The sequence below is a fragment of the Spodoptera frugiperda genome, chromosome 24, assembly GCF_023101765.2.
Source record: "Spodoptera frugiperda isolate SF20-4 chromosome 24, AGI-APGP_CSIRO_Sfru_2.0, whole genome shotgun sequence".
Taxonomy (NCBI): domain Eukaryota; kingdom Metazoa; phylum Arthropoda; class Insecta; order Lepidoptera; family Noctuidae; genus Spodoptera; species Spodoptera frugiperda.
Genome location: NC_064235.1, coordinates 363,585 through 387,568, shown reverse-complemented (window position 1 = coordinate 387,568; position 23,984 = coordinate 363,585). Strand labels below are relative to the sequence as shown.

Genomic DNA, 23,984 nt, shown 5'->3' with positions numbered 1-23,984 from the left:
TTTCATTGTTCCCACATTAATATTTTTTCATTTTCTCATTAATTATAACAATAATTATAAAAATTAACTCCGGAGATCATTTCGGTGACTCGAAACTTCTTTAAAATACCAGTAAATAAAACTATACCATATTCTTCATGTTTGTTATTGTCACCACTCCTACACTTGGCGTGGGTGTGGCATACCCGAGTAAGGAGACTATGTATTTATTAGAGCAGCGCTCTCTGATAAACCTGAACCTTTTTTCAAGCGAGGAAATTATGTCAAAGCCCCTCTTATGTACAGGAAGAAACATTACACACGTATTTTTTATTTTCTTATGGAAACAAATACTTTCGAAGATATATCGAATTGAAATATCGCGAGACGTTACTTCTGAGTAAGTTTTATACGTAGAATGACGTATTTGCTCCCGCTCCTAAACTTTGTTTCGTTTTATCTAAGTATTGTTATCTTACATAACAAAATAAAAAAAATACGTACGTATATTGTTTCATTACCTAACTGACGGACTAAATAGATGTTTAATTTTCATACCCCGTCATCATCCCTATTATTTATTTAGGTTTTTAGTAATTGTAATGTCACCCCCTTCCTGACAACAGATCGATCTGATATTTGGTACACACTCGTTAATCTCGATGGCCATACAATATAATGTAATTGTTTCCACAACTACCTCCATTATGGATATCTAACGGAAGGACTTGGTTGGTAGAATACACCTCATTGAAACCGTTTAACATATCTTTTTAAATGTATTACTTGTTTATCATATCTTTAGTCAAATTTAGTCTTTTCTCTATATTATAAAATGGCAGTTTCGTCTAATTTAGGGGTATTTTGAATAACTATTTATTTTTTACAATACTTTGAGCGTTCACGGTAACCCCCCTTAAGTAAATTAATAGTCAAAAATATTCGTTTCGTAAACAAAAAATTCTAAAATGTCCCCCCAAAATGTGCCAATTATTTATTTTATCCAGTTTCTTTAGCATGTTAAGGTATATTTAAAACGTCGGTTTTCATGTCGATCTGTTCGCAGCAAACTCGAAAAGTAACGAACGGATTTTGATAGAATTATCACCAGGAATAGAGTGATTTTTGAGTAATGATTAAGGGGTAGGCAGAGGTGCACATTACAGCACGTAATGCCGCTATACAATGTACACCCACTTTTCACCATTTGTGTTATAAGTCCCATGTAATAGGGGGTGAGCCTATTGCCATATACTGGGCACAATTCCAGACTCCGTGCTACTACTGAGGAATTTTCGAAAAACCGAAAAAGCCCAGTAAAGGTAAGCGTCCACATGTCCGCATCGTACGCATTCCGTATGACGTCATCAGTACGCATCCCATTAAGGGATTGCTGATGCGTACGATGCGGGTCTGTGGTACCTTTACTGGGCTTTTTTCGTTTTTCGAAAATTCCTCACAAGATTACGGAGTCTGGAATTGCGTCCAGTATATGGCAATAGGCTCACCCTATTACATGGGACTTACAACACTTTGCCCGACCCGGGAATCACACTCGCAACCACTCGACCAACGAGGCAGTCAAATAAAGTAAAAATAGACAGAAATAAGTATACCTTAACACGCTTGCTTCTAAACATATAACTCAGTAAGTCACCGCTAACCTAGTAGTGGACTAGACCTAATTCTTCGTTGTGGGGGTGGCGACCCCTAAGTTTAACAGGCCCGGGTATCGAAGCTGGTTCGACATGAGGTACGCGAGCTGCCGCTGGTCCATAGTACCCAAGCTACTGTATAACGCCATGTAGGGCTCCATGAACGAAGACATCGGAACAGAATTCTTCTGCAACTCCATCAATTGAGCTAAATTCTGACTCTGACTTTGATTTTGAATTTGATTTTGACTGTGAATGTGACCAGTGGGGGAGTCGTCTCTAACTTGGTAGCTGGGGATGGTGATAGTGGGTTTTTTCGTCGTACCAGGGGATGTATACTTGGGGTACGTCTCCTTGGGGGGAGTCGGGGTTTTCGTAGACATAAACTTGCCATTACTTGACCGTTTTTGGGGGGCCTGTTTTTATTAGGACTTGACGCTTTATTTACTAGGGTTATTTCTAAATTGGACCCCACCACCGCTTTGCCATCGACTAACGTGTAGTTTTTAGTTAAATTCTGAGGGGTGTGGTTGGGGGATGGCGATGGGGGGACTCTTACTATCTCCACAGCTGGTTTAGGAGGGGACGGGCTTGTGGATTTACAAGTCAGGTCTAAAATGTCTTGGGGGGTTGGTTGTGTAGGGGGAGCTCTTAGGGGTTTGACGGGGGCGCCGTGGAGGACGTGGGGGGCGGCATGAAGGGGTCCTTGGGGTTCCCGTACACAGTTTTCTCGGGCCCCGTGTTGCCGAATATCGAGGACGCTTGGATTACTTTCGGGGTTGCACCCCATTTGCATAATTAGGAATAATGTTGTACATGTGGAACAGTTGCGCTGGAGTCATGATCTGATGCTGGACCGTGGGGTTGAGGATGATGGGGGGCGGCACCATGTGGGGGGCCACCCCCTGCCAGGGGGGGAGCGCGGTGACCTCGAGCCCCCTTTCCTTGAGTATGTCGAGTTTCTTCTTCTTCACAGCCTGTGGGCTCTCGGGGTACTCGTCCAAGTCGATGATTTCTGGAGTCTTCGGTTTGTACGGGACCTGGAAGGTAAATGGTTTAATGTTTAGATGTAAGTATTTATAGTCTTAAAAAAGATTTATTCTTTGACTAGCTTCTGCCAGCGGCTTTGCCCGCGTTCCCGTGGGATAAAAAGTATACTATCACCCAAGTCAGCTCATACCCTGTCTGTATTGCGTCCAGTATATGGCAATAGGCTCACCCCCTATTACATGGGACTTATAACACAAATGGTGAAAAGTGGGTGTACATTGTATAGCGGCATTACGTGCCGTAATGTGCACCTCTGCCTACCCCTTCGGGGATAAAGTAATTAATTCTACATTAGGAAATGTATGTATGTACGTGTGTGCTTACCTCGACGATGTCGTCGTCGTGTGCGTTAGTGTGTGTGTGCAGTATCCCGAAGTTGGTCCGCGGGCGACCTGCGCCGGCGCCGGTACTGTCGCTCAGGGCGGGGACTGGCGCTGGAAGGACATTTGGAATGTTAGTATAATGTGTAAATAGCGAAATATGGCGAAAAATTCAGTTTTAATTGTGCAATTTAACAGTACAGTTAAATCGTAGGTCCATACAGTTAACACCCGGAGCTGCGGACTACCTAGCGGGTTTACCGAGGCTCAGGCTCGAAAAGTAGGAGTAGGAACGGGGTGGTTTTTAGTCAGTAAGAGTCTGACACTCCCTCTCACCTCGTCGAAGGCGGGAAAGTCATCGTATTATTACATTAAAAAATTATAACTATAATTATGAAATAATGTCTAGAGGCCAATTAACCCCTTCCCAATCCCCGATTCCCCAACAACCCTTAAATTCCTAACCCCCAAAAGGCCGGCAACGCACTTGTAACGCCTCTGGTGTTTCAAGTGTCCATGGGCGGCGGCGATTGCTTACCATCAGGTGATACGTCTGCTCGTTTACCGGCTTATACCATAAAAAATATACTAACGTGTATGTGCGGGAGTGTGTGTGTGGGGCCGGGTCGGTTTGACCCGCACGGCGCGCAGCGAACTACGGCCCACTGGACGGGATAACTTCTGGAATAATATACATATACTCGCATTAATTATTATTATTAAATAAAACATGTTATATTCTGTTACTCGACTTCATTCAACCAAGGGTATTAGGAATATTCGCATTAATTCAGACATCTGCATTCGCATTCACATCCGCATCAATTAATGCGGAGTTTTAACGAATGCAGATTCTATATCAATAAGTAACTATGTATTAGGTAAGAAAGTCCGCTTTGTTTTGATAATTGCTAACTTCATTAAATTAATTAAGATTAAATAAATAAAAAGTTAATATTAAATTGATTTTCAGTCATTTATGGAAACAAATCCACATCCGCAGAATGAAATTATTTATTTTTTAAAATACGCATCTGCGGATCAGCATAAATTTTTATCCGATTATTTACCTTTCATTTATATTACTACTATTAAGATTAGAAGTTGGTGTAATGTGTGAGTGACTCACCAGGTCGGTGGGTGCGGGTCCGCTGTGGCCGTTCATGGGGGGCGCGCGGGACATGTCCGCTCCTGGGGGTAGCACATATATGTAAACAATGTGTATAAGTCAAATATATTTTAAAATAACTAACTACATAGTATATAGGGTGACTGGTAATTAGTGAACGATATTTAAACACGTGATTGTACTCATGATTACAAACAACTTTGTCAAAGAAACTTTTTTTGTATACTCATTAGTTTTATTTTTATCGCAATAACAAAGTAGTGTTCCTATAACGCGGGCGCCTCGCTCATCATGCGAAACCACGTGATCGCGCAAATTTTAGTTGTTTTGTTATTGAGGTAAAAATATAAAATATACATGACACACAGACCTGAAACAACAATTTGTGGATCACAAAAAGAGTTGCTCCGTGCGGTAATCGAACCCGCTATACGTTGCCCAGCCATCGCACCAACCGTGCAATTAATATTCACTGAGCAGTTATTCTTGCGACATTTTTAACAAGACCAAAAAATGCCAAATATATAAAACATAACTCACCCATACTATACTTCTGTAAGTCATTCAGATAATTCTGGCTAAAGTCCTTCCCCTCCTCACCCCCCACTTTAGCGTCCCCCTCCAACAGTTTAACAGACGGCTCTATCAACTTCTCCACCGGTTTCACAGATATCTTCACCAACTTCTCCTCTTTAGGTAGAGAGTCTAGAAACTCTCTATTTAACTCTTCTGCGTTTTTTACTATAACTTCATCTTTGGTATTCACCTCTCCCGTTTCGCAGTCGACGTCTTGTTTGTCCCCCTTGTCGGTGTCGAGTTTGGGGGAGGGGGAGGGGGTGCGCAGTACCTTGACGTCGTCGTCCCGGAGGGGGGAGTCGGTGACGTCGATGGTGGCGATGGTGCGCGGTTCCTCTAGCTTCCCGTTGTGTTTGTATGGGAGGGACACGCCGTTGTTTCGTTCGTGGTTCTCGAATGGGAGGAGGAATCTGGAAGTTATTTTGGTTTTATTTTAATTTTGAAACTTAAAACGTGTTTTACCACGTTCATAGATATAATAAGTAACAAAATGTATAAGATTCGTCATTCTTTTTCTTTATTTTGTCCGTTGTCCGTCTGTCCGTCTGTCCGTCCGTCCGTCCGTAAAGAGTCCGTCCGTCCGTAAGGTTAGTCCGTAGTTTATTATGTCACAGCCATTTATTTCCGAAACTGTTTTAGTTGAAACTCTGTAATGTATTTCGATAACCGCTATTCGATTTTTAAAAGTAGAAGTAGTAAAATAAAGATAATTAAAAATTAATCATAATCATCAATTTTTTTCCCACGTCTTTAGCCGAGAGACGTCCACAGCTGAAACTGTTAATTTTTTTTTCAAAATAAAGTGAAGTTCTCCCCTTGGTCCTCTTTAAAAAACACATTAAGGTTCCTAAAACCACGACAACAAAATCAACGTATTTTAGTACGCCTCCAAAGTGGATAAAATAGTGTAAAAAAATAAGAGAGTGGAAATCTAAAAAAAATATATGCTAGACTAGAAGTTGAATGTTTGAATAGAATTTATTAATTTTGAAGAAATAAAACATTTGTCACTTAACTTTGTCGTTCATACAACACTATGCACAAACCAAGTTATTTTAAACTTTGAAATGTCCTCTTTTAGTACGAACCCTTCAAATGTAGTTGGAAGCAATATTTATGAATACTAGCTATTTTTGTTTCACCGCTCTGTGGCTGCTATTGGTCATAGCGTGATGTTATATAGCTTAGTCCTTGGGCATATTCTACACAAAAACAATCATTCAAATCGGACCAGTAGTACAAGATGGCGGCGAAACAAACGTCTTCAGCTTTAAATATTATGGTTATTTGAAGTTTGTTATAAGGGATTATTGTTTGAGGTAGGTATTAACCGATAATAACGTTCAAGCTTTGTTCGATTTCGAACTTCGTGCGTACTATAGGGAGTGCAATGTCCTTGACCGGATAAATGATTTTGATGGTTTTTTAAACTTTGTCTTATTTTAATTTAAATAGGTTGTGTGTGTTTACAGACATACAAGTTAATATACACAGGCACGCAGACCATATACTTACCATGGCGAGATAGCGGCCAAAAGTCGACCCATACAATTGTAAAAGACTATGCAAAGTGTTGCTCCGTGCGGGAGTCGAACCCGTTACACGTTGTACGTCAGCCAGTTGTCCGACAGAGTCGACTACGTATTGAGTCAATGCATACTGTATTGGTTAGTAAGTAGAGTGCAGTGGTTACCTCTCTGATACGGAGCTGTGGACTATCTAGCGGGTTTACCGGGACTCCGGCTCGAAAAGCAGGAGTAGGAACGGGTGGTGCTTAGTGGTCAGACGTGATCCATCGTAGGCCGCATCATCACTTACCATCAGGCAAGATAGCGACCATAATAAAAAGTGGTTACCTCTCGTAGTGCCTCCTTGTCCTGGCGGGTTGTTCCCTGTGCAGGTCCCGCCACAGCCGCAGGCGGCACACGGCCTCGTACCCGCCGCGGGACACCACGCCCTGGTATAGAGCGCGGAGCGACACTGGAATATAACATAATATATCATGTTACACACATTCGTGACACGTACTAAATTAATTATTCATCATCATCAGCCTATAGCAGTCCACTGCTGGACATAGGCCTCCCCAATTGTTCGCCACTTTGCTCTATCACTAGCGACTCGCATCCAGCTCCTGCCAGCCATCCTGCGCAGATCGTCACTCCACCTCGCCTGGGGGCGTCCTACACTACGTTTACCGAGACGCGGTCTCCACTCCAGGACTCGCTTACCCCAACGGTTGTCGGTCCTGCGGCTAATATGGCCGGCCCACTGCCACTTCAGCTTGCTGATCCGGTGGGCTATGTCGATCACCTTGGTTCTCTGCCGAATCACTTCGTTTCGAATGCGATTCCGGAGAGAGACACCGAGCATAGCCCTTTCCATAGCCCGCTGAGCGACTTTGAGTTTGTGGACCAGTCTAGCCGTAAGTGTCCACGTTTCGGCACCGTATGTCATTACGGGTAGGACGCACTGGTTAAAGACTTTCGTCTTTAGGCACTGTGGGATTGACGATGAGAAGACTCGACGGAGTTTTCCGAAAGCTGCCCAACCCAACTGAATTCTCCTATTCACCTCATCCTCAAAGTTGTTTCTACCTAACTGCAACGTTTGCCCGAGGTAGACATATTTCTGAACAACTTCGAGGACGGCTCCGTGAATCGCAATCGGTTCCGGTAGAACATGTTCATTGAACATGACCTTGGTTTTGTCCAAGTTCATCCGTAGGCCGATGCGTGCAGAGGAGTCAGCCAGGTCGTTCAGCATCCCTTGTAGGTCCTGCAGCGTTTCTGCCATTATGACGATATCATCTGCGAATCGCAAGTGAGAGATGTGTTCGCCATTGATATTGATGCCACGTCCTTTCCAGTGCAGCGTCTTGAACATATCCTCCATTGCATTAGTGAACAGTTTCGGGGATATGACGTCCCCTTGTCTCACTCCTCGATGCAATGGTATGGGACGTGTTTGCTGATTCTGTACTTGGACGGACATAGTGGCGGCTTCGTAAAGACATCTCATCACTTGGATGTATCGCCAATCAACCTGGCATCGCTGCAAGGACTCCAGGACAGACCAGATCTCTATCGAGTCAAAGGCCTTCTCATAGTCCACAAATGCTAGGCACAGGGGCTGATTATACTCTTCGGTTTTCTGTATAATCTGCCGCACTGTGTGGATGTGGTCTATGGTGCCGTATCCGCTCCGAAATCCAGCCTGCTCCGGTGGTTGGAATTCGTCGAGTCTTCGCGCAAGACGGTTCGTGATCACTCTTGAGAACAGCTTATAGACGTGGCTTAGAAGCGAAATGGGTCGATAGTTCTTCAGAAGGCTTTTGTCCCCTTTCTTGAAGAACAAGACGACCACACTTCTGCTCCACGCCTCTGGAGTTCTCCCTTCAAATAGGACAGCGTTAAAAAGCTTTTGGAGCTCCCTCAGTACGGGTTTGCCTTTGGACACTTATAGGCTGTTGATTTTTTTAATCTTTTATTTTAGGGTATTTTATTCTTAGAACATGCCAGCCCCTAGGCAGTTGGTGTATGTGATGTGATTGTACCGGGTGTGACACACCCACAACACAGAAGTTACAATAAAACACATTGTGAAAATTTTAATAATTTTATTTTTGTACGTTTTGCGCACAAACATTGCAATCATTAACATTATATTTACAAATTGCGAAGACATATATTAACCTAGTCGGGAACCGTATAGAGCGAAACAACTCTCGAATATCACCGTACAGGGTTCGATACCCGAGTTACACAAAGTTGTAAAGTTACACCATTTTTGTTATAACTCGAAAACGACTAAACAAATTATGATGAACTCTCTAAAAAAACAATTATTTGATACATATATCATTTTAACTACTACCTCTGCCTACCCCAATTTCAAATAGGTATCAATTCAAAAGTTGTTTCATATCACATCAAAATTACATCAGGACAAGTAGACTTAACTATTCAAACACTTTTCGCCCACCCATCCATTTCCAAACCTCGAATCCTGAAGTAAGTGAGACGTTGAACAATTATAACTAGAAATTCAGCTAATAGTTAGAACACAATTATTTTACAGTGAATATAATATGGGTAGTAATGTTATGTCATCTTTAAAACTGCTTGACATATTTTGATAAAATCAGATCCAGTATATCATTGTCTCACTTTGTATAACATTTCCATACATTCAAAGACCTATTTATACTGGATTTTACACAACAAAACCAAATATCGCTCACCTAGTAATATATTAGTGTTTAAAAGTGCATATTAATCTATTTATTTCCATATTCATCGAGAGAGGTCGTAAGGGTCATAATACCATTATTGTAGTTTCCCCCTCACGCACGTAAAACAACGGTTCGTTGGTCAGTAAAGTAAAAACTAAACAAGTCAGGTAAACTATGAAAACCGTAAATGTGTCAATATATTACTAGGTGTGCGATATATTTATTTAAGCCCAAAAATAAAACGTTTTGAGCTTCTTACCGCGGGTGTAGTATACCCTATATATCGCATATTACAAGTAAAAAGTCAAATAAATAAAAATGACATCCTGCCTAGAAGAAAATAATATAAAATTCACGTATTAATTAAAAAATATATCGTTTTTAATTCCCGTAACTATTTGACGAGGTACCTAGACTAGTATCAAGTCATTTTTAAGGGGGGGGGAAATCGTCCAATGACTTCTCCCGCCTTGGGCGAGGTGAGAGGGAGTGTCAGACTTTTACTGACTAAACACCACCCCGTTCCTACTCCTGCTTTTCGAGCCGGAGCCCCGGTAAACCCGCTAGGTAATCCGCAGCTCCGAATCGAGTTAGAGACTCATATTCATGAGCAGTTACTTCTGAGGATTACCAATACGAAAATAGCAATAATACTTTACCCAACTAAGTATAAAAAGTTAATATTCTAACTTTTTAAACAATATTAGAAGAAAATCAACATAAAAAACAAAAATTGGAATTTATCTAAAACTAATGAATATTTTACAAAAATTCTTGTTTTATTATACAGCTGAATATTTCAGGAACATTTTAAATAATGAAACATCACGCTATGTTGCATAGGGGCTAAGCAGTAACCGAACAAACATTACTACCCATGTGAAAATTTGCAATTTATAATTATAATTTTTATACCTAAGACTTCGTACATACAGATAGACTTATATATAATGAAATATTTACAAAACGTATTATTACATAATTATAATTATATATATAAAAGAAACAACTGTTTCATTGTTCCCACATTAATTTTTTTCATTTTCTCATTAATTATAACAATAATTATAAAAATTAACTCCGGAGATCATTTCGGTGACTCGAAACTTCTTTAAAATACCAGTAGATAAAACTATACCATATTCTTCATTTTTGTTATTGTCACCACCCCTACTATTGCCGTGGGTGTGGCATACCCGAGTAAGGTGACTTCGTATTGAACAGATATTGGCCAGCTGCGCTCTCTGATAAACCTGAACCTTTTCATCAAGAGAAGAGATTATGTCAAAGCCCCTCTTATGTAGTGGAGGAAACATTACACACATATTTTTTATTTTCTTACGGAAACAAATACTTTCGAAGATATATCCATTTGAAATATCGCGTGACGTCACTTCTAGGTACGTTTTATACGTAGAAATGACGTATTTGCTCCCACTGACACATTTGATTCGTTTTATCTAAGTATTGTTACCTTATATGACAAAATAAAAAATACGTGTCTAATATTGTTTCATTACCTAACTGACGGACTAAATAGATGTTTAATTTTCATACCCCGTCATCATCCCTATTATTTATTTGGGTCTTTAGTAATTGTAATGTCACCCCTTCCTGACAACAGATCGATCTGATATTTGGTACACACTCTTAATCTCGATGGCCATACAATATAATGTAATTGTTTCCACAACTACCTCCATTATGGATATTTAACGGAAGGACTTGGTTGGTAGAATAGAGCTCATTGAAACCGTTTAACATATATCTTTTTAAACATATTACTTGTTTATCATATCTTTAGTCAAATTTAGTCTTTCCTCTATATTATAAAATGGCAGTTTCGTCTAATATAGGGGGTATTTTGAATAACTATTTATTTTTTACAATACTTTGAGCGTTCACGGTAACCCCCTAAAGTAAAATTAATAGTAAAAAATATTCGTTTCGTATACAAAAAATTCTAAAATGTCCCCCAAAATGTGCCAATTATTTATTTTATCCAGTTTCTTTAGCATGTTAAGGTATATTTAAAACGTCGGTTTTCATATCGATCTATTCGCAGCAAACTCAAAAAGTAACGAACGGATTTTGATGGAATTTTCACCAGGAATAGAGTGATTTTTGATTAATGATCAAGGGCTAAACAGAGATGCACATAACAGCACGCAATGCCACTGTACAATGGACACCCACTTTTCACAATTTGTGTTATAAGTCTCATATAAGGGGTGAGCCTATTGCCATGTACTGAGCACAATACCAGACTCCGTGCTACTACTGAGGAATTTTTGAAAAACCGTGAAAAGCCCAGTAAAGATGAGCGTCCACATGTCCGCATCTTACGCATCGCATGTAGGCATTGCCGATGCGTACGATGCGGGTCTGTGGACGTTTACCTTAATATTTTGCCCGACCCGGGAATTGAACCCGAAATCCCTTATCACACTCGCGACCACTCGACCATCGAGATAGTCAAAAATTAAATAGACAGAAATAAGTATACCTTAACACGCTTGTTCCTAAAAATATAACTCAGTAAGTCACCGCTAACCTAGTAGTGGACTAGACCTAATTCTTCGTTGTGGGGGTGGCGACCCCTAAGTTTAACAGACCCGGGTATCGAAGCTGGTTCGACATGAGGTACGCGAGCTGCCGCTGGTCCATAGTACCCAAGCTACTGTATAACGCCATGTAGGGCTCCATGAACGAAGACATCGGAACCGAATTCTTCTGCAACTCCATCAATTGAGCTAAATTCTGACTCTGACTTTGATTTTGACTCAGATTTTGACTGTGTATGTGACCAGTGGGGGAGTCATCTCTAACTTGGTAGCTGGGGATGGTGATAGTGGGTTTTTTCGTCGTACCAGGGGATGTATACTTGGGGTACGTCTCCTTGGGGGGAGTCGGTGTTTTCGTAGACATAAATTTGCCATTACTTGACCGTTTTTGGGGGGGCCTGTTTTTATTAGGACTTGACGCTTTATTTACTAGTGTTATTTCTAGATTCGACCCCACCACCGCTTTGCCATCGACTAATGTGTAGTTCTTTGTTAAATTCTGAGGGGTGTGGTTCGGGGATGGCGATGGGGGGACTCTTACTATCTCCACAGCTGGTTTAGGGGGTGACGGGCTTGTGGACTTACAAGTCAGGTCTAAAATGTCTTGGGGGGTTGGTTGTGTAGGGGGAGCTCTTAGGGGTTTGACGGGGGCCCCGTGGAGGACGTGGGGGGGCGGCATGAAGGGGTCCTTGGGGTTCCCGTACACAGTTTTCTCGGGCCCCGTGTTGCCGAATATCGAGGACGCTTGGATTACTTTCGGCGGTTGCACCCCATTCGCGTAATTAGGAATAATGTTGTACATGTGGAACAGTTGCGCCGGCGTCATGATCTGATGCTGGACCGTGGGGTTGAGGATGATGGGGGGCGGCACCATGTGGGGGCCACCCCCTGCCAGGGGGAGGGCGGTGACCTCGAGCCCCCTCTCCTTGAGTATGTCGAGTTTCTTCTTCTTCACAGCTTGCGGGCTCTCGGGGTACTCGTCCAAGTCGATGATTTCTGGTGTTTTCGGTTTGTACGGGACCTGGAAGGTAAAAGGTTTAGATGTAAGTATTTATAGTCGTAGAAAGATTAATTCTTTGACTAGCTTCTCCCAGCGGCTTCGCTCGCGTTCCCGTGACATAAAAAGTGTCCTATCACCCAAGATAGTACAAACTTTGTCTGTATTGCGTCCAGTATATGGCGATAGGTTCACCCCCTATTACATGGAATTTTAACACAAAAGGTGAATAACGGGTGTACAAAGTATAACGGCATTACGTGCCGTAATGTGCACCTCTGCCTACCCCTTCGAGGATAAAGTCATTAATTCTACATTATAGTGTAAATACATATATGTGTGTGTGCTTACCTCGACGATGTCGTCGTCGTGTGCGTTAGTGTGCGTGTGCAGTATCCCGAAGTTGGTCCGCGGGCGACCTGCGCCGGCGCCGGCACTGTCGCTCAGGGCGGGGACTGGCGCTGGAAGGACATTTGGAATGTTAGTATATTGTGTAAATCGCGAAATATGGCGGAATCTTCAGTTTTATAAAGTGCAGGTTGACTATAGAATCGAACTGTATAGTTAAATCGTAGACCCATACAGTCTACACTTGGAGCTGCGGTCTACCTAGCTTGTTACCGGCGCTCCAGCACGGAAAGCAGGAGTAGGATTTTCCCCCACAAAAATAAATACAGTCTATACACATTTACTTAACTGTCCACTCAATTGCCCCCTTACCAATCCACGATTCCCCAACAACCCTTAAATTCCTAACCCCCAAAAGGCCGGCAACGCACTTGCAACATCTCTGGTGTTTCAAGTGTCAATGGGCGGGGGCGATTGCTTGCCATCAGGTGACCCGTCGTTTACCGGGTTATACCATAAAAAATATACTAACGTGTATGTGCGGGAGTGTGTGTGTGAGGCCGGGTCGGTTTGACCCGCACAGCGCGCAGCGAACTACGGCCCACTGGACGGGATAACTTCTGGAATAATATAAATGTACTTGCATTAATTATTGTAATTAAAAATAACATAATATATTATGTCACGTGACTTTTTATCGGGGATGTTAGGAATATTCGCATTATTTCAGACATCTGTATCCGCTCAATCAATGCGGAGTTTTAACGAATGTAGATTCAAATCAATAAGTAATTACATGTAATGGAAGAGTATTTGTTTTGATAATTGCTAACTTTAACTAATTTCCAGTCATTTATACAATTAAAGTGACTAATTATCCTTTTAAAATCTTAAAATTCAGATCTGCATCCGCATTCAATCCACATCCGCAGATATGTTTTTTTAATCCGTATCTGCGGTTGTATAAATTTACGGATCCGTAACAACCTGCAATGACATGCGATATTCTACTATTATGATTAGAAGTTGGTGTAATTAATGTGTGAGTGACTCACCAGGTCGGTGGGTGCGGGTCCGCTGTGGCCGTTCATGGGGGGCGCGCGGGACATGTCCGCTCCTGGGGGTAGCACATATATGTAAACAATGTGTATAAGGCAAATGTATTTTAATATAACTAACTACATAGTATATAGGGTGACTAGTAATTAGTGAACGATATTTAAACACGTGATTGTACTCATGATTACAAACAACTTTCCCGAAGAAACTTTTTTTTGTATACTCATTAGTTTTATTTTTAGCACAATAACAAAGTAGTCTTCCTATAACGCGGGCGCCTCGCTGCTGATCATGCGAAACCACGTGATCGCGCAAAATTTTGTTGTTTTGTTATTGTGATAAAAATAAAAATAAGACATGAGACCCAGACCTGAAACAACAATTTGTGGATCACAAAAAGAGTTACTCCGTGCGTGAATAGAACCCGTTATTCGTTGCCCAGCCATCGCACCAACCGTGCAATTCATATTCACTGAGCAGTTATTCTTGCGACATGACCAAAAAATGCCAAATATATAAAACATAACTCACCAATACTATACTTCTGTAAGTCATTCAGATAGTTCTGGCTAAAGTCCTTCCCCTCCTCACCCCCCACTTTAGCGTCCCCCTCCAACAGTTTAACAGACGGCTCTATCAACTTCTCCACCGGTTTCACAGATATCTTCACCAACTTCTCCTCTTTAGGTAGAGAGTCTAGAAACTCTCTATTTAACTCTTCTGCGTTTTTTACTATAACTTCATCTTTGGTATTAACCTCCCCGGTTTCGCAGTCGACGTCTTGTTTGTCCCCCTTGTCGGTGTCGAGTTTGGGGGAGGGGGAGGGGGTGCGCAGTACCTTGACGTCGTCGTCCCGGAGGGGGGAGTCGGTGACGTCGATGGTGGCGATGGTGCGCGGTTCCTCTAGCTTCCCGTTGTGTTTGTATGGGAGGGACACGCCGTTGTTTCGTTCATGGTTCTCGAATGGGAGGAGGAATCTGGAAGTTATTTTGGATTAATTTAATTTTGATGTGTTGTGTTCATAGATATAATAAGTAACAGTGTAAAGGATAATTTTAGATTTTTTTCTTTATTTTAGTTATACGTTAGTCTTTATTCCTTTTTAGGCTGTAAATAAAGTGTAATTTCATAATCATCATCATCAGCCGAGAGACGTCCACTGCTGAACAAAGGCCTCCCCCTTGGTCCTCCACATAGAACGACAAGTGTATTTTTGTAAAGCAAAAAAAGTTTAGTAATGTAAAAGTAGAAGTTCAATCAAACATCAGTATTTTATACTTATATACATATTAATTTACGAAGATAATGGAAATCTCCTATTTCAGTAATACAAGTTTAATATTTGAATAGAATGTTGTTTCTGGTTCTGTCACTTAGTCGGGTATACTACACCCACAACAAGAGTGGGGCGTACGACTTTTGGTAGAAGTTTGTATGGAAGCAAGGAACCGACATAGCGGGCGAACCCGCGTGGAAGTAGCTAGTTATAAGCATGTCCTTGATTCCCCCTAGTCCTTTCCATCATCGAACCACAAGACAATCGGCGAGGCGTCACCGCTTCATGGTGGATATCCCACCCACTCGCACGAAGCGCTTCGCTTCAAGCTTCCTTGTGCGAACTGCTAGGGAGTGGAACTCCTTGCCGGAGTCTGTGTTTCCTGATGGGTATAACCTGGGTGTCTTCAAGGCCCGAGTGAATAGGTTGCTTATGGGCAGACGTGCTCCACCGTAGGCCGCATCATCACTTACCATCAGGCGAGATAGCGACCAAACATAAAAAAGAAGTGGTTACCTCTCGTAGTGCCTCCTTGTCCTGGCGGGTTGTTCCCTGTGCAGGTCCCGCCACAGCCGCAGGCGGCACACGGCCTCGTACCCGCCGCGGGACACCACGCCCGCGTACAGCGCGCGGAGGGATACTGGAATATAACATAATATATGATGTTACACACATTCGTGACACGTACTAAATTAATTATTCATCATCATCAGCCTATAGCAGTCCACTGCTGGACATAGGCCTCCCCAATTGTTCGCCACTTTGCTCTATCACTAGCGACTCGCATCCAGCTCCTGCCAGCCATCCTGCGCAGATCGTCACTCCACCTCGCCTGGGGGCGTCCTACACTACGTTTACCGAGACGCGGTCTCCACTCCAGGACTCGCTTACCCCAACGGTTGTCGGTCCTGCGGGTAATATGGCCGGCCCACTGCCACTTCAGCTTGCTGATCCGGTGGGCTATGTCGATCACCTTGGTTCTCTGCCGAATCACTTCGTTTCGAATGCGATTCCGGAGAGAGACACCGAGCATAGCCCTTTCCATAGCCCGCTGAGCGACTTTGAGTTTGTGGACCAGTCTAGCCGTAAGTGTCCACGTTTCGGCACCGTATGTCATTACGGGTAGGACGCACTGGTTAAAGACTTTCGTCTTTAGGCACTGTGGGATTGACGATGAGAAGACTCGACGGAGTTTTCCGAAAGCTGCCCAACCCAACTGAATTCTCCTATTCACCTCATCCTCAAAGTTGTTTCTACCTAAATGCAACGTTTGCCCGAGGTAGACATATTTCTGAACAACTTCGAGGACGGCTCCGTGAATCGCAATCGGTTCCGGTAGAACATGTTCATTGAACATGACCTTGGTTTTGTCCAAGTTCATCCGTAGGCCGATGCGTGCAGAGGAGTCAGCCAGGTCGTTCAGCATCCCTTGTAGGTCCTGCAGCGTTTCTGCCATTATGACGATATCATCTGCGAATCGCAAGTGAGAGATGTGTTCGCCATTGATATTGATGCCACGTCCTTTCCAGTGCAGCGTCTTGAACATATCCTCCATTGCATTAGTGAACAGTTTCGGGGATATGACGTCCCCTTGTCTCACTCCTCGATGCAATGGTATGGGACGTGTTTGCTGATTCTGTACTTGGACGGACATAGTGGCGGCTTCGTAAAGACATCTCATCACTTGGATGTATCGCCAATCAACCTGGCATCGCTGCAAGGACTCCAGGACAGACCAGATCTCTATCGAGTCAAAGGCCTTCTCATAGTCCACAAATGCTAGGCACAGGGGCTGATTATACTCTTCGGTTTTCTGTATAATCTGCCGCACTGTGTGGATGTGGTCTATGGTGCCGTATCCGCTCCGAAATCCAGCCTGCTCCGGTGGTTGGAATTCGTCGAGTCTTCGCGCAAGACGGTTCGTGATCACTCTTGAGAACAGCTTATAGACGTGGCTTAGAAGCGAAATGGGTCGATAGTTCTTCAGAAGGCTTTTGTCCCCTTTCTTGAAGAACAAGACGACCACACTTCTGCTCCACGCCTCTGGAGTTCTCCCTTCAAATAGGACAGCGTTAAAAAGCTTTTGGAGCTCCCTCAGTACGGGTTTGCCTTTGGACACTTATAGGCTGTTGATTTTTTTAATCTTTTATTTTAGGGTATTTTATTCTTAGAACATGCCAGCCCCTAGGCTGTTGGTGTATGTGATGTGATTGTACCGGGTGTGACACACCCACAACACAGAAGTTACAATAAAACACATTGTGAAAATTTTAATAATTTTATTTTTGTACGTTTTGCGCACAAACATTGCAATCATTAACATTATATTTACAAATTGCGAAGACATATATTAACCTAGTCGGGAACCGTATAGAGCGAAACAACTCTCGAATATCACCGTACAGGGTTCGATACCCGAGCTACACAAAGTGGTAAAGTTACACCACTTTGTTATAACTCGAAAACGACTGAACATATTATCATGAACTCTCTCAACAAAAAAAAAAATCTTCAATACATTATTTTAACCTCTGCCTACCCCAATTTCAAATAGGTATCAATTCAAAAGTTGTTTCATATCACATCAAAATTACATCAGGACAAGTAGACTTATCTATTCAAACACTTTTCGCCCACCCATCCATTTCCAAACCTCGAATCCTGAAGTAAGTGAGACGTTGAACAATTATAAACTAGAAATTCAGCTAATAGTTAGAACACAATTATTTTACAGTGAATATAATATGGGTAGTAATGTTATGTCATCTTGAAAACTGCTTGACATATTTTGATAAAATAGAAACCAGTATATCATTGTCTCGCTTTGTATAACATTTCCATACATTCAAAGACCTATTTATACTGGATTTTACACAACAAAACCAAATATCGCTCACCTAGTAATATATTAGTGTTTAAAAGTGCATATTAATCTATTTATTTCCATATTCATCGAGAGAGGTCGTAAGTGTCATTATACCAATATTGTAGTTCCCCCCTCACGCACGTAAAACAACGGTTCGTTGGTCAGTAAAGTAAAAACTAAACAAGTCAGGTAAACTATGAAAACCGTAAATGTGCCAATATATTACTAGGTGTGCGATATATTTATTTAAGTCCAATAATAAAATGTTTTGAGCTTCATACCGTGGGTGTAGTATACCCTATATATCGTATAAGTCAAAAGTCAAATAAATAAAAATGGCATCCTGCCTAGAAGAAAATAGTAAAAAAATCACGTATTAATTAAAAAAATATATAGTTTTTATTTCACGTAACTATTTGACGAGGTACCTAGACTAGTATCAAGTCATTTTTAAGGGGGGGAAATCGTCCAATGACTTCTCCCGCCTTGGGCGAGGCGAGAGGGAGTGTCAGACTCTTACTGACTAAACACCACCCCGTTCCTACTCCTGCTTTTCGACCCGGAGCCCCGGTAAACCCGCTAGGTAGTCCGCAGCTTTGGATCAAGTTAGAGACTCATATTCATGAGCAGTTACTTCTGAGGATTACCAATACGAAAATAGCAATAATACTTTACCCAACTAAGCATAGAAAATTAATATTCTAACTTTTTAAACATATTAGGAGAAAATCCATATAAAAAAATCAATTTTTAAGAACAAAAATTGGAATTTCTCTATAACTAATGAATATTTTTCAAAAATTCTTGTTTTATTATACAGCTGAATATTTCAGGAACATTTGAGTTAATGAAACATCACGCTATGTTACATAGGGGCTAAGCAGTAACCGAACAAACATTACTACCCATGTGAAATTTGCAATTTATAATTATAATTTTATACCTAAGACTTCGTACATACAGATAGACTTATACATAATGAAATATTTACAAAACGTATTATTACATAATTATATATATATAAAAGAAACAACTGTTTCATTGTTCCCACATTAAATTTTTTTCATTTTCTCATTAATTATAACAATAATTATAAAAATTAACTCCGGAGATCATTTCGGTGACTCGAAACTTCTTTAAAATACCAGTAGATAGAACTATACCATATTCTTCATGTTTGTTATTGTCACCACTCCTACTATTGGTGTGGGTGTGGCATACCCGAGTAAGGTGACTATGTATTTGTAGTCCGGCCTGCAGCGCTCTCTGATAAACCTGAAGCTTTCATCAAGAGAGGAGATTATGTCAAAGCCTCTCTTATGTACAGGAAGAAACATTACACACGTATTTTTTATTTTCTTACGGAAACAAATACTTTCGAAGATATATCGATTTGAAATATCGCGTGACGTCGCTTCTAGGTACGTTTTATACGTAGAAATGACGTATTTGCTAAACTTTGATTCGTTTTATCTAAGTATTGTTACCTTATATGACAAAATAAAAAAATACGTGTCTAATATTGTTTCATTACCTAACTGACGGACTAAATAGATGTTTAATTTTCATACCCCGTCATCATCCCTATTATTTGTTTGGGTCTTTAGTAATTGTAATGTCACCCCCTTCCTGACAACAGATCGATCTGATATTTGGTACACACTCGTTAATCTCGATGGCCATACAATATAATGTAATTGTTTCCACAACTACCTCCATTATGGATATCTAACGGAAGGACTTGCTTGGTAGAATACAGCTCATTGAAACCGTTTAACATATATCTTTTTAAATGTATTACTTGTTTATCATATTTTTAGTCAAATTTAGTCTTTTCTCTATATTATAAAATGGCAGTTTCGTCTAATATAGGGGGTATTTTGAATAACTATTTATTTTTTACAATACTTTGAGCGTTCACGGCATCCCCCATAAAGTAAATTAATAGTCAAAAATATTCGTTTCGTATACAAAAAAATCTAAAATGTCCCCCAAAATGTGCCAATTATTTATTTTATCCAGTTTTTTTAGCATGTTATGGTATACTTAGAACGTCGGTTTTCATGTCGATCTGTTCGCAGCAAACTCGAAAAGTAACGAACGGATTTTGATGGAATTTTCACCAGGAATAGAGTGATTTTTGAGTAATGATTAAGGGGTAGGCAGAGGTGCACATTACGGCACGTAATGCCGCTATACAATGTACACCCACTTTTCACCATTTGTGTTATAAGTCTCATGTAATAGGGGGTGAGCCTATTGCCATATACTGGCACAATTCCAGACTCCGTGCTACTACTGAGAAATTTTCGAAAAACCGAAAAAAGCCCAGTAAAGGTGAGCGTCCACATGTCCGCATCATACGCATCGCACGTATGACGTCATCAGTACGCATCCCATTAAGGGATTGCTGATGCGTACGATGCGGGTCTGTGGACGCTTACCTTAACACTTTGCCCGACCCGGGAATCACACTTGCAACCACTCACACCAACGAGACAGTCAAATAAAGTCAAAAATTAAATAGACAGAAATAAGTATACCTTAACACGCTTGTTCCTAAAAATATAACTCAGTAAGTCACCGCTAACCTAGTAATGGACTAGACCTAATTCTTCGTTGTGGGGGTGGCGACCCCTAAGTTTAACAGGCCCGGGTATCGAAGCTGGTTCGACATGAGGTACGCGAGCTGCCGCTGGTCCATAGTACCCAAGCTACTGTATAACGCCATGTAGGGCTCCATGAACGAAGACATCGGAACAGAATTCTTCTGCAACTCCATCAATTGAGCTAAATTCTGACTCTGACTTTGATTTTGAATTTGATTTTGACTGTGAATGTGGGTGGGGGAGTCGTCTCTGACTTGGTAGCTGGGGATGGTGATAGTGGGTTTTTTCGTCGTACCAGGGGATGTATACTTGGGGTACGTCTCCTTGGGGGGAGTCGGGGTTTTCGTAGACATAAACTTGCCATTACTTGACCGTTTTTGGGGGGCCTGTTTTTATTAGGACTTGACGCTTTATTTACTAGTGTTATTTCTAGATTGGACCCCACTACCGCTTTGCCATCGACTAACGTGTAGTTTTTAGTTAAATTCTGAGGGGTGTGGTTGGGGGATGGCGATGGGGGGACTCTTACTATCTCCACAGCTGGTTTAGGAGGGGACGGGCTTGTGGACTTACAAGTCAGGTCTAAAATGTCTTGGGGGGTTGGTTGTGTAGGGGGAGCTCTTAGGGGTTTGACGGGGGCCCCGTGGAGGACGTGGGGGGGCGGCATGAAGGGGTCCTTCGGGTTCCCGTACACAGTTTTCTCGGGCCCCGTGTTACCGAATATTGAGGACGCTTGGATTACTTTCGGGGGTTGCACCCCATTTGCATAATTAGGAATAATGTTGTACATGTGGAACAGTTGCGCTGGAGTCATGATCTGATGCTGGACAGTGGGGTTGAGGATGATGGGGGGCGGCACCATGTGGGGGGCCACCCCCTGCCAGGGGGAGCGCGGTGACCTCGAGCCCCCTCTCCTTGAGTATGTCTAGTTTCTTCTTCTTCACAGCCTGCGGGCTCTCGGGGTACTCGTCCAAGTCGATGATTTCTGGAGTTTTCGGTTTGTACGGGACCTGGAAGGTAAATGGTTTAATGTTTAGATGTAAGTATTTATAGTCGTAGAAATACTTATTTTTTGACTAGCTTCTGCCAGTGGCTTAGCCCGCGTTCCCGTGACGTATAAATAACTCAAGTCAGCTATACACCCAAGTAATTTAAGTTTATTATGTAACTTTGTGCTTTTGCGGTGTCTAAACGTATATGGCACATGTTATTGTATTAAGACCACCCCTATAACATGGATTTGACTTATAACACAAATGGTGAAAAGTGGGTGTACATTGTATAGCGGCATTAGGTGCCGTACTGTGCACCTCTGCCTACCCCTTCGGGGATAAAGTCATTAATTCTACACTATAGTGTAAATGTATGTATGTATGTATGTATGTGCTTACCTCGACGATATCGTCATCGTGTGCGTTAGTGTGCGTGTGTAGTATCCCGAAGTTGGTCCGCGGGCGACCTGCGCCGGCGCCGGTACTGTCGCTCAGGGCGGGGACTGGCGCTGGAAGGACAATTGGAAAGTTAGTATATTGTATAAATTGATAAATATTACGAAATATTCAGTTTTAATTGTGCAATTTAACAGTACAGTTAAATCGTAGGTCCATACAGTTTACACCCGGAGCTGCGGACTACCTAGCGGATTACCGGGGCTCCGGCTCGACAGGCAGGAGTAGGAACGGGGTGGTGTTTAGTCAGTAAGAGTCTGACACTCCCTCTCGCCTCGCCCACGACGAGAAAAGTCATTGAATTAATGTAATCATTAAAAAAATATAAGTATAATTATGGATTAATATCCAGAGGCCCAATTATCCCCTTCCCAATCCCCGATTCCCCAACAACCCTTAAATTCCTAACCCCCAAAAGGTGGGCAACGCACTTGTAACGCCTCTGGTGTTTCAAGTGTCCATGGGCGGCGGCGATTGCTTACCATCAGGTGATCCGTCTGCTCGTTTACCGGCTTATACCATACAAAATATACTAACGTGTATGTGCGGGAGTGTGTGTGTGGGGCCGGGTCGGTTTGACCCGCACGGCGCGCAGAGAACTACGGCCCACTGGACGGGATAACTTCTGGAATAACATAATAAATACTTTCATTAATAACTACAATTCAATAAAACATATTATATTATGTTACCCGACTACTTATCAGGTATGGTAGAAAAAAAATAATATTTCAACTAAACCATAAATTATAAATGATATTTATTTTTGCAAATAGGTTACAATATCTAGACACACGGCAGTGTGTCCGCCAAGTTCGAGCAAAAAAACCGACACACCGGCCGTGGGTTATATTACACGAACCATTTCGGGCCAAGTTCGACCCACCTATAACTCAAAATCTATTTTATCTACGCATATGAAATTTCTAGTATCTGTCGAGATCTACTTACTTATCTAAAATACAAAATTTCATTAATGTACCTATTGTAGGTCTTGAGATATTGACGTCAGAAAATCGCTATTTTTACTATACACTCACTGACTGACTCACTCACTCATCAAAAACCTAGACCACTTCCAATGGTCGTATTGACTTGAAATTTGGCATGGAGGTAGGTCTTTAGGTCAAGGTAAAGGAAAAAATCTGAAAATGGCCAAGTGTGAGTCGGTTTTAAAAATAATGAAGGTGTAAATTCATACCCCTAAGGAACTAAAACAAAAAATTATCTATATCTTCCAATGGTCGTACCGACCTAAAATTCGTTACGAAGGTTTGTATTTAGTCAAAGTAAAGTAAAATAAGAAAAAAAGAAAATAAACCTTACAAAAATAAATGAAATCCCACCCAAAACATAAATGTGAAAGGCTGCCAAGTTCGATAATATTGGAATGCTTCGTCTATAAAAGAAGTGAGATCTAAATAAGTACCAAGTTCCATACACAGACCTCAGTTAAAAATGATATAACTTGGCAAGTTTTAATAGAAAATTATATACTTGACTCATTGCGTTTAGTAGGTTTATAACAAAGTGTGTGAAAACTTGCCAACTTGTTATATCATTTTTAACTGAGGTCTGTGTATGGAACTTGGTACTTATTTAGATCTCACTTCTTTTATAGGCGAAGCATTCCAATATTATCGAACTTGGCAGCCTTTCACATTTATGTTTTGGGTGGGATAACTCTTTTACACGTCAATCTCTTAAATAACTAGATGCGGCCGGCATTTCCTATCCGACTACTCTGAGAAGAAATGCCGAAACAAACTCAGAGGTCATAGTCTCTTTTAAAGTCCAGACAAAATAAATAAAATATGTTATATTATGTCATGCAACTTCCAATCAGGGATGTTAGGAATATTAGCATTAATTTC

The 23,984-nt window shown here is 41.6% G+C and overlaps 1 protein-coding gene and 2 pseudogenes across 1 annotated transcript in view; all 3 read right to left on the bottom strand.

The window, feature by feature from the left end:
- The window catches only part of LOC126912223 (uncharacterized), a 148,324-nt pseudogene extending 147,578 nt beyond the window's left edge, over nucleotides 1-746 (bottom strand).
- Nucleotides 747-1,511: 765 nt separating this feature from the next.
- LOC118278382 (uncharacterized) lies at nucleotides 1,512-20,835 on the bottom strand (annotated as a pseudogene).
- Nucleotides 20,836-20,843: 8 nt separating this feature from the next.
- The window catches only part of LOC118278573 (uncharacterized), a 93,679-nt gene continuing 90,538 nt past the window's right edge, over nucleotides 20,844-23,984 (bottom strand). Inside the window, 4 exon segments of the mRNA XM_050703352.1 lie at nucleotides 20,844-21,573; nucleotides 21,629-21,672; nucleotides 22,054-22,163; nucleotides 22,648-22,735. Of these exon segments, the coding sequence (XP_050559309.1) occupies nucleotides 20,844-21,573; nucleotides 21,629-21,672; nucleotides 22,054-22,163; nucleotides 22,648-22,735 (972 nt within the window).